At 41.1% G+C, this 16,885-nt stretch overlaps 1 protein-coding gene across 6 annotated transcripts in view; it reads right to left on the bottom strand.

The window, feature by feature from the left end:
• Positions 1–16,673, bottom strand: part of ATP2C1 (ATPase secretory pathway Ca2+ transporting 1) — a 118,386-nt gene extending 101,713 nt beyond the window's left edge. The window contains exons 1-2 of one of the 6 annotated variants that reach the window (XM_036851696.1): positions 2,483–2,615; positions 2,041–2,222 (exon numbers count right to left, since the gene is read on the bottom strand). In XM_036851696.1, the coding sequence (XP_036707591.1) occupies positions 2,041–2,046 (6 nt within the window). In that variant the 5' untranslated portion in view covers positions 2,047–2,222; positions 2,483–2,615. Of the gene's footprint in view, positions 1–2,040; positions 2,223–2,331; positions 2,445–2,482; positions 4,133–16,304 lie in introns of those variants that run through there. The other 5 variants (XM_036851698.1, XM_036851697.1, XM_036851700.1 and 2 more) reach the window with 5 other exon arrangements.
• Positions 16,674–16,885: the final 212 nt, after the last annotated feature.

Below are 16,885 nucleotides of genomic sequence, written 5' to 3'. Positions count from 1 at the left end.
CACAGTGCATGCTCTTAAATGCTAGCCATCCTCTCTCCCAAGAGAATTTATACAGTTTCTCATTTAACCCTCCTAACTATGTAAGCTAAGTATTATCAATCCCGATTTATAGATGAGGAAACAGAGGCTTAGAAAGGTTAATTTGCTTAAAATCACACAACTTTTAGTGGTTAAGGTATAATTCCAGTCTGTTTTTGTTTCACACCCCTAAGATGTTACTATATCTCATATAAAAGAGAATATTAACTGTAAAAAGGAAAGCGACAGTAATCTATGTATTTCAAAATGGCCAATTGGTTTTGAAAATTTCTAGGCTATATACAAGTTCTTAAAAATGTTTAAGAAAAGAAAAAGAAGTGTTATGGTAATGAGAAACTGACAAAAATGGCCTCGATCATTATGAGGCAGAAAACCTCCACTAGTTTTTAAGAATTGTATAATCTTTTACTATGAGGCCAAATCATTATTTGGCCATAGAGTACAGAGACTCAGACATAAGCGTGCACCATGTTCCCATCTCACAACCACTCCCTCCCACCTGAACAGACAATGACAGTCAGCTTTATTAGTCATGCTCCTTTTCCTAAGAGATCAAGAAACAGAAAAGCAACATCTAACAATCCACTGACTTTAGGCTACACTCTTAAATCTGGTAACATTCTAAAATCCGAAGCTCAAGTTTAACATGTTATTTAAGATTCAACTACCAAGAAACAGGTATATGAAGGCATTTAATATCCTTTGTCTCTTTTACATAAAGGATCTGCCTTCCTTAAATCTATAAACTAAAAGACAAAGTAGAAAAAACCTCAGAAAACTGATTTTCCATACCACCAGACAAAAATCATTGCTTTTGAATGCTGTTTCTAAAGATCCAGTTAGACAGTAAAAGTCCGCTGCAGTTATATACATGAGTATTTCAGAAAATGTCTTCCACAAATTATCCATCCAGAGTAAAATTAAGCAAGATAATCATGCCTCTCATCGTATTTCCCTCATATCCCAGGGGTCTCAGATAGCAAAACAGATTATCGCATATAAGAAAAGTCTAGTTTAAAATAACTAGTCCTACTTAGGACAATCAAGCTTACATTTTCAACAACAGAAAAACAAATTAGAAAGCAGCCAGCAAGCCCAACTGCAGCTCCTTTGTACCAGATATAGATTTTAAAAACCAAAGATTCATGAAAACAAAATGTAATTTGTAAATATCTTTCATAGCAACTTACAGCCCCACTCAAAAAAAAAAAAAAAAAAAGGAATAAATGAAAAAAGATTATCACACACAAGTCAGAAGTCAGTCCAAAGAATAAGTGTGCTTGTTTCAGGAGGGGAAAAACAACAACATTGATTCAGAGTTGTTCAATGCTTTTAAAAAATAATCAGTGTATGAAAAGCATTAAATTTTTGATAAGGCCAAAGGAATCAAGTAACATGTGAATGATAATCCAGTGCACGTGCAGCATACAGTGGACAAACAGGTTCCACTGTCAACCTCCCAAAGCATGTTTTGAAATGAGGAGGAACTTTAAGAAAGGAAATCACCTCATAATATTTCGTTAAAATCAGAATTGATTTTTGTGAACTGAAAAACAACGAATTTTTTTTCCCCAAAGCTGCATTTAATAAAAAATCGTTTTCTTTCTTATAAACGAATCCAGTTACACCAAATCAAGGCTTGATATGCAAATATACAGGGATGCATCTCCACTTCCCCTGGAGTGATTCCTCTCTCAGAGACTATGGAAACATGCAGAGATGCCATCTGAAATGAAAACTTCCCTTCCATCCCCTAAGCTAAAGAAGCAGGTTCCTCGGGAAAGCAGAATCAAGCTCAGTCACCCTACAGAACCTTAATTTCCGAAACGCCCTATGTTACCAAAATAAAAGCTAGATATCCTAGGAAAGCAATTCCTTGGACACTTCACAAAGGAAAAAATAAAATCAGAGAATTAAAAAGGTGGCGAAAGACAGACAACTTAAAAGCCAACCACCACACCCTCAACTCCGCGCTGCAACCCGCCTGCCGGGGGCCTTTACCTTCATCTTCCATCGAAACTGCACTTGGGTTGATGGCTACAAAGTCTTTAGTGTCAGCCACGGCCACACTGGGAAGAGAGAGGAGAGGAGGGCAAGAAGAGAGGCCCCCGGAATCCCAGGCCGTCACCCCCGCTCCCGGCCACACGACCCGCGGCTGCGCCCACCACCCCTAGCAGCAGCATCTGCAAAAGAAACCGGAGAAGCAGCGCTGACGGGTGCGGGGAAGGACCGCCGCCCACCGCCCCCCAGGCCCCGCGCCCGCCCCCTGGCTGCCCGCATCCCCCGACTCACGCCGGTGGGGCGGGGCAGCGCCCCGGAGACGCCCCCAGCCGGGTACCCCGGACGCCCCCAAGACCTGGAAGTTTCTAGAAACGGGGGACAAGAGGTAATCCGGGCGCCCCCCAAAGCCCCAGACCCATTTTCTGGGCTGCGGGGGACTCACCCGCGGGCTCGCGGGAGCGGCTCGCCGAGCGGCGGCGCCAGACGGGCGCCTCTCCCGGCGTGGGGGCGGCAACCGGGAGGGCGGGTGGGGCGGGAAGGGCAGCAGGTGAGGGGACTGGTCTCGGGTGGCTCGGTGCGGCTGTGCTGGTCTGCTCCCGCCTCCGCCTCCTGGGCTCCGCCCTCCCCACCGCCCGCCGCCCCGGCGCGCCCCGCACCCTGGGCCCGCCCCGCACTCCCGGGCCCAGGCGGACCGAGCTTTGTCGCCACCACTTCCGCCGCGAGGGGCGCGCGCGCAGGCGCACATGCACGCCCGGGCACGGACGGCGGAAATGAGCGGAGCCTGAGCGTCCGCCCGAGGTGCTCTGGCTGGGGGCGCTGGCCCCGGCCCCACCTGCCCTACGGAGGCCCCTTGGCCACCCCGGAGACGTGACCGGCGTTTCTACCCACCCGCCGGGCGCAAGCGTGGGAGAGCTGCCAGCTCTCCCGCGCCGGCCGCGCGCCCTCAGGAAGCAGCCGCTGGCCCGGACCGAGCGGGCAGGCGCAGCCATGTTCTGGGCCCCCGAGGTGTCTGAGCGCCCCGACGATGCGGTGGGAAGCCGCTCCCCCTGGGCGGCCGTCACAATCTGGGCAGGCGACGCGGGGACCCCGCGGCTTCACTTGCAAGCCAGTCACGGCTGCTCTGCGCTGACCGCGGGGCGGGGCCCCGCGGGGCCACTTCCCAAAGTTCCATCACGATGGGGGTTTGCCTCAGCGCCCGCGTGCAAAGAGCCAAGAGCTCCGAGAGCTCAGGGGAGGGCTTCGCATCCGTTCAAGTGTGCAACCCGAGAGGCTGGAACAATTGAAAGCCTCGTGTCCCCAGATGGAAGCTGAAGAACGGGCATTACCTTCAGCCGCAGGTTCTCTTTTGCCACTTGAACTTTTCACTTGCTCAGCACCTAATCCAGACCCCCAACAGGTCACTTTTGATGGACGATTGAGTTTAATAATCCTTGTCAAGCCCGACACAGCAGACGTTGAACCTAAGTCGTCGCGCACCCAGATCCACTAGAGGGCAGGTCTACACCTGCTGAGTTCCAGCGCATCCTGCAAAGAACTCAGGGGACAGGATAACAAACGGACCGGGTTACCTGTTCTCTTTGGCCCAGGTTAAGTGGAACTAGTCTAGGATCAAAAATCCTGGGCAGGTTTCTTGATTGAAGAAACATTGAGATTTTATTCGGCACGGTCACTTTTAAATTTCAGAAGTGAAACCATAAAAATCAAGATGAAACATTTCAAGTCTCGGAGTTACTATGTATATGACCACCTTTGGCTTTCATGCTTAATGATTTTTGTCTACTTAGTGGTGACACACATAAGGCTATGATTGGTACAACAGTGAATGTGCTATCTCTTGCTCAGTGTTGTAATCAATTTGTAATGATTATTACTATACTTACTGGGCCTTGACACCACCACAGCATCACATTAAAAACACAAGAAAGCATCTAAAGTAGGAAATGTATAGATATAGACGTTATTTGTTACTAACATATGATCTTACAAAATAGAGGGTAATTTTCTATTGGATTGCTTTAATGAGCTCAAACATTTTATCTCTGGCAACTTTTCAGAATTATCTGTTGTGAACTGCAATACTCCTGCATTGACACTGAAGTCCTAGTTACCCACCCCCCCAAGATTTATCACTCCATTGCTTATATCTAAAGTAACTTACACTAGAATTTTACTCTTTGGTTGCCTAAATTGTGAAAGTCATTATTCCTATTGCCAAGCCAAAAAAGAAACTGGATAACACCAGTTTTGTTAAGGAGAATTGTTACATACTTCATGCGTCATCTCACAAATTCCAAGGCACTGGAGCAGCAAAACCCGTAAAGGATAGCTTTCAACCACTTAGCTGATCCTTAAGCTTCATCAACATATCTCTGCAGAGTGGTCTTCTGTTCTATGCCTGTACCAAGCTAGCTCCTCCACCAAGCTAGCCAATATCAGTAGCACCAACTTTGACTTCCTATGTATATGAAAGGCAGCATTTATTAACAATATTCAAGCCAGAGCAGTGAGGAATGCTTGGGCCACAAGCTTCAGAAATCTTCCTTCTCCCAGCATTTCCTTCTCTGACCAGCTGACCCACCATGAAACTTTTGTGTAGCAATCTCCACTTCCTCGTCTCAGAGAAAGAGGACTAAAATATAGGTACACTGCATTACATACACATACGAACATATATGTGTGTACACACATTCACATATATACATACACATATGAGAATATATATAGATCTGAGCATAACAACTACCCTTTCTCCCTCAAAAGATCGTTGTGAGGACCTGATAAAATGAAGACAGGTTGTGAATTATAAGTGCTATAAAAGTGTAAGATTATCATACGGAGAAATAAGCAAAAGCATGGACTATTACGAGGTAGAATGAGATTGATGGCAACAAATGTATTATGTTCAAGTTTCCTCTTAATTCTTTAGAAATCAATGCTCTAAAAATCTTTACTCCCATTTTGTTCTGAATATTTAACCTGCAAAATTAAATATATCTGATGCGAAAAGTGGACACACGTGAGCAATAGAGGGGAAATTTGTCAGGCATCTCTGCTTAGGGAAATATTACAAATAGGGAAGATTAAGGAAGGACAGACGTGATGTTCTAATTTTATTTATACTGTGCCTTATTACACAAAGGTTGTGAGGCATCCTGTTTTAATATCAAATTTGATAGCTGGCATTTTTAGAAACCTGGATGATAAAGATATATGTGGCCTTTAGGATTTAAAAATTAACTTAGAAAAGGTTATTTTAAATCTTTCCTCAATGTCTTAAAGACTCTTTTAACATTGTTTTAAGTACCAAAGGTTAATAATTAAGGAATTTTACATAGCTGCTAGAAGAAAAAAAGTCATATTTTAAGTGGAATATTCTAAAAAAAGTTGTCATATTTTAAGTGGACTATTTTAAGTAGAATATTCTAAAAGCATATAAAGACAATTCTTCATTTTGTAAGTCAACCTACTCCAACAGAACAAAAGTATTTTTCTTCTTATAAGGTAAGGGACCTGCTACGGGTCAAGTCTGGGGAAATACAGTCTTATTGCAAGAAGTGTCCTATGAAATGAGTGTCATAACAACCACCTGCCAGAATTGCTATACATCTTCTTGGTTCTATGTCTTAGCAGTAGTGGAAGAGTAAAAACTGGAAGCAAGAATAAAAATCAGATGGGCTCAAAAATGAGCAGAAGAAACTAGGAAATTTAAAGTATATTCTTTTTATTTTTAAAGAAGTTTATTCCAAGTATGACTCAGTTTCCCCGTTCAGGGGTTCTGAGCATGCAGTGATATTTGGGATCTTTGGTATGCCAATCTTCTGGGTTGGAGATGTGGGCAGGTCAGGGGTGCAGGTGAGTGAGGGTAAGAAAGGGAAGGAGGAAAAGTGAGTGTGAGTTCATGTCCAAGAGCCAACTCTGCACTTCATTATTTCCATGGAAAATAGACGTAGAATATTCCATATTACATATACCCCAAGATTTGAGATAAAAATGAACCCATTTAAAAGCTATTCTGTCCAGTTTCCAAATTGGCATAATTCATCTCTGGTCCCAAAATATTTTGTCTATAGTAAATATATAAGACCTATTGAATAAATGTGTAATCTGGAAAATGGTCATCATAAAAAAAATCTGTTGTTGAATGAATAAACATAATCCCAACTTTGCTTCTTGCTTTCTATGATCAAACTAAAATATGAGCTGCTACTTTCCTATAAAGCAAAGAAAAATTAAGGGATTTTCAAAGGTTTAAAAATGAACTCACATCTCCAAAGGGGTTAGCTAGGACAACTCGATCTGAACGGGAATAAGTACTAATCATTGCAAGAAGTGTTAAATACTGAGCACTGCCCAGAACAGATGAAATTTCAGACTTGGATTTTGAACTCAGGTAACCATTTGAAATTAAAAGTTAACAATGTTGAGGTGGCTGCTTCTATGCAAGTAGGAAATTTCAGCTGAGCTTGTGCTTTGGATTTTGATAGCATGCATATCAATGCCTGACAAAGTCAAAAACTGTAATTCCCAGCACAGTCTTGACTTATTTCCTTAGGGACCACGGCATCTACTCTTAATTCTTAGACAAGACGACTAAGGTCTTAATGTTAAGACCTCATAATGGCTTTAGATAGTAGGGAGGACATATCAACTATTATACCTTTTTTATATTCCATAATTTAAATCAACAATTAAAATTGTCAGTTGCTGCATCAGTTTAATCAGCAAACAGCTACAAAAGAACTAAAAAAATAAGAACATTTTCAGTTATATTCTTATAGCAAAGACAGTTTAATGATTTCTTGCATTACTAAGCATTGTGTCATGCTACTAGGGCTGGGGCAGCTGTGGGCAGGAAATGGTAGATAAGGACCTGTGAAGCTGTAAGTCATCATCACTATCCCCCTGGCTTTAGCAACGACTCTCCATCTTCTAAAGGGCACATGCGCTATTCTTGAGAAGGTACAGCAAACCCTGTCAACTTTGATTTTGAAAATATGCATCATCAAATGATCTTCATCAGTAGTTCTCAAACTATGATCCCTAGGGCCCTGCATTCTGTAGTTTCGTACTTCAGGTGCTAAAGTTTAAGCGCTGATTTACAAGAAACATAAAACTTTCATGTAAAAATATTTTGATTGTGCTAATAGTCCTCAATTCTGAAGAATGACTGAGAACGTATATCAGAATTTTAAAGCTCCCAGCGTTCTTAAATCATAAAGGGCTTTGAATTTTGAGTAGTCACCTGTTGGCTTAAGACCAGTTATTTTAAAAGACCCAGGGAAAGGGCATTAAGACCATAAAGAGATCATACTTCTCCCCTCTTAAGTGACTCTGAGCATCACATCCACATAGCCATGCTGGAAGAGAAGAGAACAAAAGTGCAGTGCAGTGGCAGTGGAGCTATGGTTATGTTCCCAGCTATGAAGTCAGCCTTTGTTTTCCTATATCAGCTCAGGACCTTTGGAACAATGCTTCTTTGACCAGGTGTATCAGGCTTTAGCAGCACCAGTTAGATGAAAGAAGGGGGGGGGGGAAGCTTCATAAATAAAAACTGCCATTCTCTTGAAACAGTGTATTCCTCAGAGAAACAGTTTCATCCCTCAAAAACAAAACAACAAGCTGTGTAACGTTTCAGAGGGTATAAAAAAAATTTTAAGTGCGTTATACAAAAATTATATGTCGGGCAGAGGGTAGTATTTCAACATTAGTGAAATAGGATTTTACACTAATCAATCACTTTAAACAATTTGATTATGCACTCATTATATAAGACCAAAATACTTCTATAATATGCTTTACTTATTTTGAGATGTACATATAGGCCATAGTCCAGTTTAGTGGTAAATATTATAGTAGGGTAAACGGTACAGGACACAAATATAAGGACAGTTACTCATAGAACAAAGGAAGAGGAGTAAGATGAATCACGAGTTTCCACTAAAAGGAAAATGTACACAAGAAATCTGGGTATTCAAATACATTACCAGTGAGAACAATTCAGTAAAGAAATCCAACATAAAGGTGATTTTATCCAGAGACAAGTTATAGTAACTATGTTATAATTGCTAATAACAGATGAGTTTACAAAAGCTTGATTACATCTCAATGAAATCTTAAAGTCTTTAGTGCTGCTATAATTTTTCTACTGTGTAGTCTTTAACAGCATTAACATGCTCTTTCTCTCTGTGTGTTAACTGGCCTGCTTGGAAGGATAGTAAATGGTGTATTTAATATTAATTAGACCAATATAGGAGTTTTGAGATCTATTGTATTTGCAAATAATCCCATTACAAATAATGTCTTTTGTAAATATAAATGGGAATGGGGGTGGCGGACCTTTGAGTTTTAGCAGTACCAGAACATCTTCATCTCCATGGTACTATTTACTATAGAACAAAATACACTGAAAGAATATTCTCTGCTTCATTCAATGGGTTTGGGAGCTCAAGCTGCTCAGAACAGGATCTCATTCATTACTTTGGAAGCCACCCTATGGCATGGACTCTTGCATATTGTAGCAAAACACCTTTCTGTTTGTTTGTTGTTTGTTTGTTATACCATTCTTCCAGAGCTGGATTTTCTTGGAAACCAAGGAAAATTAAGTTTCAGGGCCCCTCACTTGCAGATGCCCCTTTTAAGGTCCTAAAAGAGACCCTAGCAATGGTCTCATGGTTTGGTAAAATTTGCAAGAGATATTTTAACTGCAGTTGATTATAGAGTACTCTTTTTTGCTGACTTTTCCCCCTTCACACTTCTCCTATTATGTAGCACTGGAACAGCCAAGGGCAAAAATCTGGATCTGGCTTAAAGGAAGTTGAGATGGGGATACATTTAGATTTTATTTGTATTTAGTGATATATAAAGGTGATTTGTAGTCATGTCTGTGTATGGTTAGGTCAATGCTAGCTGTCCTCGTAGAGAAAGGACATCCAGGAATATTCCCACTACCTACTGTACTAAATCACAAGGCCTGAAATCTTTATATAAATGTGTCCAGTGGTGCCCAGCACCTGAAGTGTATGGCTGGTAAAGGAGAAACAGCCAGAAGCTAGTCTATAGAACTTTTCTAGATGCTAATAAAAACCAAGTATAAATTAACTATGCTAGGAGTATCTGAATTATCTTTCAATTATCGCTTTAGAAAATATTAGAAAGTCATTTTCACATAAAGTGGTGATTAAAGACTCTGAAGTCCAAAAATGTAGGAACAAGACACCTTAGGATGCATCCGTGAATTAGTAAAAATGCTTATTTTTTTTTTAGATTTTGTGATATTTATTGTATTTGTCACCCAAATTTGTAATTTATTGTGATTTCATTCTAAGTCTTCACTTTGTATCCAATTTAATATTTATAATTTTGCATTCTTTTTCTTAAAAGAAGTTTCCCCAAATTGAATAACCTTCAAACCTTTCAAAAACGTGGATCTCCACCTAAAAGGATTTAAGGTGTCTTTCCTGCACAGTAGTTATGGTGGTTTTATTTTTAAAACCCCTTTATCCTTAATTAATGAGAACACACCAAGGAAAAAGGGAGGAAAAGAAGGGAGGAGGCAAGGGAAAGAAGGGGAGAAAGGGACCCTACCTATGGGAGATATCTCAGTATGAGGCAATGAATCAGGCTGTAGAGTCAGACAGGCAAACCTGGAGCTAAAATCTTACTGCCATCACGTATAAGCTATGTACCAAGTTACCTTACATCTTGAGACTTCAGTTTTCTCATCCATGAAGTGGAGATAATACCACCAATTTTGTAAGGTTATTATGAAGATTAAATGACAATGTATATAAAGGACATTGCCAAGTGCCTGGCACATACAAGACATTTAGTAAAAATTTTAAATTCTTTATTCTTGAATGTATAATCCAAGTTGTATTACTTGAAATAACCTTACTAATATGCTGCCTTTAGGATGAATAGGAAAGAGATAATTCCAGCATCTTTCCTGCTCTCTTCACAGCAAATTTTGAGCAGCACAACATATGTGGGAAGTTCATTCCTTTTTCTGTTAAGACGTGGAAGTATTTGTACAAGGTGAGAAAATATGTCATCTTCCATTCTGAACAAAAGTTAGCAAATAAAATGTTACAGACAAACTGTGTAAGAAATAGGATAGGATAGCAAATTTAGAAATCTGCATAAAAAGCTACACCATGGTTCACAAAAAAGGGTTTTACATTTGAGTTAATGTAGTTAATTATTTCAAAGACAAAGGTTTTGGTGTTCATCCAATTCATCCTGTGTTTCAAAGACATCTGAGCACAGTAGATTAGGAAAGTTTAGAAGCAGATAACAAGATTAGAGGTAGCTCAGAAGTTAACTCAGGGTCTAGGTGTCTCCCAGGAGTGTCTAACAGTTCACAGCTGTGACAATATGGACAAGAAGGGGGGAATACCTTCAAAAGGGACCGTAATAAGCAACTAGTTGTCAGCACTAAATGCAGGAAAAAAGAAAGTACAAGAGGTTTTTGATATTAAAGGAAAAAAAGCGATTAAAATGCCACAAAATAACCTGAAATTTCTCCGTGTACCTGTTCATCAATGACTGCATAAGTATACTTAGTTATTTACCTTTATACTGGAGAGGGTTATAAAACCTATAAAACTATGGGTACAGGTAGTTCAGTGGTGGATCAGGAGCAGAAAAGCTAGTCATTGGTGCATAAGCTTTTCACCTGAGGTGTTTTCTGGATGCAGCTGTATTTCCCTTCCTTGATGGAGGATTACATATGCTACCTGAATCTCCAAAGACGTTTGATTCTGTCTTCTTTGGCCTTAGATTCCAGAGCAACATGCTCAGATTGTGGAGTATTTACCACTAACTGAATAAAACAAGTGAACTCTAGCTGCTGCAACTGTGCCCGCTCTTTTTCCTAAGGTGTCTGAATCGCCCATCTTTCTATTGCTCACTGCACCAGAATCTTGGGGCTGAAAGGGGTCTTGTGAGTCATCCAGTCTTCTCTTTCATGATGCAGAAACTGTCACTACAACATCCCCTGAGGAGGGTCACATACCCCGCCCTCTGCAAAAGGTGGCCCATCTTTTTACCTCTCCTTTTTAGAAAGTCCATCCTTATTACTGTATCACAACCTCCCCCTGCAGTTCTGCCCATTAGTTATGGTTATTTCCTCTGGAACCTCCCAAATGCACCTCCATTTTTCTCTACAAATTAGCCCTGTGTGTCTTGTGAAACACACAAAAAACAAATGCATACACAAAAAAATCACCCCTTAAATTTCTTCCTCACAGAGCCTAACATTCAGGATTCCTTCAAACACCTCTGTCTCAGAATAACATTCATTACCCCCTAGTCCCCTCGCCACTGCCACCTACAGCACCCGGCCCCTGAGAGCTAACTCCACAAACTTGTTCTCAGTGCCTTCCATCCAACAGGTACTTTGCTTATCCTCCAGGACATTCTGGGAATCAAATAGTCCCACAAATAGGTGCACAATTGCTACTGGGATAAGTACAGCAACAGAGAGGCATAAGGTGCCTCCAAAATACCATTGAGAGAGAGGACCAAGGTGGGAAAGTCAGAAAAGGCTGCCCTCAGTGACCTCATACTGAATTAAGATCAGAAGGAAGAGTAGGCATTAACTAGGGGAGGATAGTGAGGGGGCAGTGGGACAAAGGCCCTGACCAGGATGCGGCAGGGAAGCAGGGAGAGGAGAAGGGTATTGTATTTGGGGCGCAGAGAGCAGAGGGAGGCCAGGCAAGTGTGCAGCAGGAGAGCACATCGGGCCGGACTGCACACTGCACAGCGCTCTGTGATGGGGAACTCTGTCTTTATCCTAAAAACAAGTAGAAGCCAGTGAAAGATCAGAAGCGTGGGTCTGGGGAGTTTCATGGTCAGGTTTGTCTCTAGAAGACCCCCCTGCCCCGCCGGCTGCAGTGTGAAGAATCCATTAGACAGGACAGCAGTGGCTGGAGAGAGACCATCGAGAAGGCTATCACAGTACTTCGGACAAGAAGGGAGATGGCCTATTGGGCTAGGGTGGCAAGAGGGAGAAGTAGACTGAATGATTGGAGGCATATTTCGGGATAAAATTGAAAGGATTTGCTGATAAATTAGATATTGACCGAGGGAGCAGAAAGTGCCAAAGACGACTCGAGTTCTTTGCCCGAGTAACAGGATGGATGGTGGTGCAAAAGGGTTCTATCTGAACCCTTTCTCAGATAGAGAAGAGGTATGGGAGAGGGGATGAGTATGAAGAGTGGGTGCTGTGACCAGAAAGCCATTCATCTTCATGAAAGCCACCAGTTACAATCCTTGGGCATTTACAGGCTATGGAGTGCTGCAGACTGAATGTTTGTGTCCCCCAGGTTCGTATGTTGATATCCTAATCCCCGGTGTGATGGTATTAGGAGAGGGGCCTTTGGTAGGTGACAGGTCATGAGGACAGAGCCCTCATGAGTGGCATTAGTGACCTTGTAAATGAGAAGCCGGAGAGCTCCCTCCTCCCCTTCTGCCATGTGAGGACACAGCCTAGAAGTCAGCATCTGAAACCAGGAAGTGGGTCTCACCAGGCATCAAATCTGCCGGCACCTTGATCTTGGGCTTTCAGCCCCCAGAACTGTGAGAGATAAATTTCTGTTGTTTATAAGCCACCCAGTCTATGATATTTTGTTACAGCAGCCCGAACAGACTCAGGCATGAAGAAAGCTGTTGGAGACCTTTTTTGGTGAAAAAATAGCTTTTTTGTTTTTTTAATTTCTCCCTTCAGATAGAGTAGACCGTTGCATTTACCATGATAAAATAGTTCAACTTTTGTATCATATTTAATGGTCACAAATATTAAGGTTCAGCTTCGTGTTACCACAGCAATTTAACTGTCAGTGTTACCTATATATAACACGCAAATTCCTCCACAGAAATGGGGTAGAATCTCTTCTATCTTAAATTATACAAGGATCATCTTTTTCCTTCTGCTTCTAAAGAAATAAAGCTTTTTCTCTACCCAAGCACATGGGGCAAAGGCCTTTAGTTTTCCCCTGAGATGTCATTTGAGCATTTCATGACTTTTTTTAGAGGCTTTTAAAAATGGATAACTTCGGTATACTCTCAAGATATAACCAACACACTTACTTTAAGGAGCTGAAAACTCAACATTTCTTTAACCAAGCTGTAGTAAAATTTCTATCATTTTACCTAGAGAGGAAAGCCTGCAACAGCAACCCAACACCCTATGCAATATTCCAAATCTCAACATAGCTTTTTGGGGGTGTGTGAGGGGAGTCCTTAACTTTTAAATTTTTATTCAGAGCGGGTATAAGAGCCAAAATGAAGAACTAAGTTTCTAAGGTTCAAATTAAATCCAAATACGTATTTAACAACCCAGCACTGAGGTTAGCATTCACTAAGAAACAAAGCAAGAAATAAAACTTCAGTGATCCTGTTTGAACTGGAAAACTCTTCTTAAGCCATTGAAGGGAAACTTTAGAACAGCCTCCAAAACAAAATCTGGTTCTAATCCTTAATTAAAGTATAGCTACTAAACATAACCCCTGACCCCCAAAGACCACCCTCCTCATTTTAAACTATCAGGGCAGGTCTTGAGCCAGAAATACCTGCTATGACTGCAGTGCATGGTTTTTGCCTCATATTATAAACACTTGAGTACAGCTCTTTCTACTAATTAAGACTGTAAGCATCACAGAGGGGTTACACTACACCTGATCCATTTTTACATCTTCATCACCTATAAAAATGCGCCACACACAATATACACAAAAAAAACTTGCTTAATCATCAAAGGAATTTCACAAAACAAGATGACAAAGCAGAGCCCTGTTAGCGCAGTATTCAGTCCTAGCTAGGTCAACATTTGTATCCATATTTATATACAAGGACATCAATGGTGACATGATTGCATTTTCAGATAACAAGAATATGGAGAGATAGTAAAAAAAATTATGTGTATTAATTTTGTTGGAAGATGACATTATACTAGTTCAAAGGTCTAATTCCAAAAATATATCTTTATATATAGCTATTGTACGTGCCCTCTGGCCCCCAAGACCACTCTCCTCCTTCTGAGCAGATTTACCATTAAATAGGCAAGACATGCCAGGTCAGGTCTTAGATCTTATTTCTTGTTCAGAAAGAAGTTTTCTATTCAAGAGAGAGCAAGGCACCAGATCATCCCAAGTTCTTGTCTATTAAGTAGTCATCCTCTACTTTCTGATCCCTCATCTGTGGGACACATGGAAGAAGAGATTTAAGTTGATGAAGCCATAGCAGGGCAGTATAAGCTCTGTTGCTGTCACTAGATTGTTAAGAGATCAAGCATGGTAAAATGGGTCCAGTTTAAAGCCAGGCAGACGGGAGTTCAAATTTGCCTTCAGTACTTTCTGGCTGGGTGGCCTTGGGCAAGGCCTCTTACAGTCTCAAAGTCTGCCTTCCCCGTACCTTTGTAATGAGGATCCATCCCATGGGAATGTAAGGATTAAAGACAGCCAGTGCAGGTCCTAAAACTATAGGCATTACTAACCTCCTTTCTAACTTTCCAACAAGCTTCCCAAGGTTAGCCATGATTGACTCTGACCTCATTTCTCTAATTCTGTGAGACGTTATGCTGCAGAGCTGTTAACCGGTTTCAGAAAGGAATTGAATATGTTATTTTTCTGATTTTGTCCATTAGTTGTCAACTGGGGAGGGGACCACCCATTCAGTCCAAGTCAGAGGATCCTGTTAAACTCTAATAGTCTTTGGTATGAATTTTGTGACACTTAAAAAATAAACTTAAAAAAATAAACTGTACAGGCAATATAGTCACATCTCTGAAAATTTATAATACTGAGAAAAGGGGGAAAAAATCACTTAATCCATATTCCACAGTTCCAGCCCCATCATTTTAGCCTCTTCTCCCTCCCTGTTACTCCCTCCCCTCCCCCCATCATGAGGCCTGAAGGAGCCTGTGGATATGGACTTAGCCAGCCTGGCCAATCCAGAACAAGCACCTGGGTCTCTGGCTTTCCACCTCAAAAGCAAGCATGCGCTGAGACTTGGAAACCAGGAGATCTCCTTGTAATCTCGACACCTTGCCTAAGTAAGAGATAATCTGGACCAGCCTAGCTCCCTTAGTGAGCACAGTCTGAATTTCCATCACTTGTAAAATCATTAAAGCACTGAGTAAGAGCAGTTTCCCCTCAAACAGTAATATTAATTCTCATTTTCCAAATTATGCATCAACTTTTTGGGAAACCTCTCATTAGAGGATTTTCTGTCTGCTGACCTTTGCTTTCACATCTTATAAGTGTTTTATTAAGTAGGGCATCTTGTTCAAATACAGGACACTGCTACTGTCTCCCATGAGGTTTTGCAGTTCTAGTTACAAGCATGATACACACGCAATTTATGACTCTTTGGGTCTTCGATGTGGCTACACATTTGTCCTTTACCACTGCCATCCTTTTTCCTAAGTGAACCACCAGATTTAAGTGAATCAGATACAGCTACTTCTTCTTACAATTTGGTACAATTCAGAAAAGCAGTTTTTAGAAATGCTTTTTTCATAGATTGTAAGGGATAGAATGATATAAATCTCAAAACAATGAAATGAATGCATGGTTTTTAAAAAGAAGTGATCAAACATTTTAGCAGGTTTTTTAATATTTAAACTCCCACTTGCTAGTCTACTACTAGAAATTCTAACTTTTGATTGGCTAAAAAGACTAAAATCAGCAGTGCTCCATCCCCTAACTTCCACCAAAAAAAGTGACTAATTACTTCTGAAAGATCTTCACAGCTCATTAGTGATCTGTTTAAGGCTATCACACTTACAGTCTACACAATGTTTTTTTGTTTGGCAAATCCTGGTGATATTAACATAGCCATAAATATATACAAAAAGACAAGTGTATTTCTAGGGCCTGCTATTATTCTTTGTCGAGATATTAATAGTTTAAAAATTTGTATTTGATGCCTGAGAAAATTTTCAAGGAATCCACACAGTTTTACTCTGATAGTTTAGTCCAGCTATTCAGAGGAAAGGAAAGCAAGAGGTTGCTGTTTTGGTTTTTTTTGGCTTGTTTTTTTTTTAACTGAATTTGAGCTTAATCTCAGGATCCAAATGTTCCAAGTTCAAATAAATCCCCCACATGCCTGCTTGCTCCTCTGCCAAATCTGAACAGCTGAAAGCAAGTGCCGACTTGTGCCTACAAACAGGTACACTAGCAGAAAATAAATCACCAAGTGACATAAAGGCAACACCCAGAATCCAACCCCCATTAACCTTAAAGGTAATGTAAACAAAATGGTACCTGTTCTTCGTTTCTTTGGTTTCTCAGCATCGATAAATATTTTCTAATTGCATGGAGGGGATATTTTTTGAAATAAGAGAATCTTGACTGAGGCAACATATTATCCATGGTGAGGAAAGCACGAAGAGCCTTATTTGCCCCTCCCTGTCAGAAACCACATGAAATCTAGAAGCTGCACAATTCCTTAGATGCCTAGAGATTTGCTTGTAGCTTGACCACTTTCCTGCAAACAAAGCAGACCTTCTCCGCGCTGCTTCCTCTTTTGGGTAGAGTTCTTGGTGAAAGCAGACAGCCACGTCCCAATGCCGCCCTAAAAGCATCCAGAAATGCAATGCCCAGAGGGCAGCAGGAGCCAGGAGGAATCCAGGGGCTGGTCCGCCGAATGCAAATTGCTTAGTGGTAGTGATGCGACTGTCCTATTTCTAGCAACAGCATTCTGTTGCAAGCTATGTTAATATTAGGTAGCTGGTGACTTTCCACACCCACAGACTCTCATGAGGTTTAATCTAATTCTTCCGACAGCTTTTCTAGCTCTTAAAGAGGACATGACATGTGTTTTTTTCCTGTTTCCTTCCAGAATT

The sequence above is a fragment of the Balaenoptera musculus genome, chromosome 4 (assembly GCF_009873245.2).
Source record: "Balaenoptera musculus isolate JJ_BM4_2016_0621 chromosome 4, mBalMus1.pri.v3, whole genome shotgun sequence".
In the NCBI taxonomy this organism is placed as follows: domain Eukaryota; kingdom Metazoa; phylum Chordata; class Mammalia; order Artiodactyla; family Balaenopteridae; genus Balaenoptera; species Balaenoptera musculus.
The sequence above is the reverse complement of the archived record's forward strand: the minus strand, read 5'-3'. Positions and strand labels throughout refer to the sequence as shown.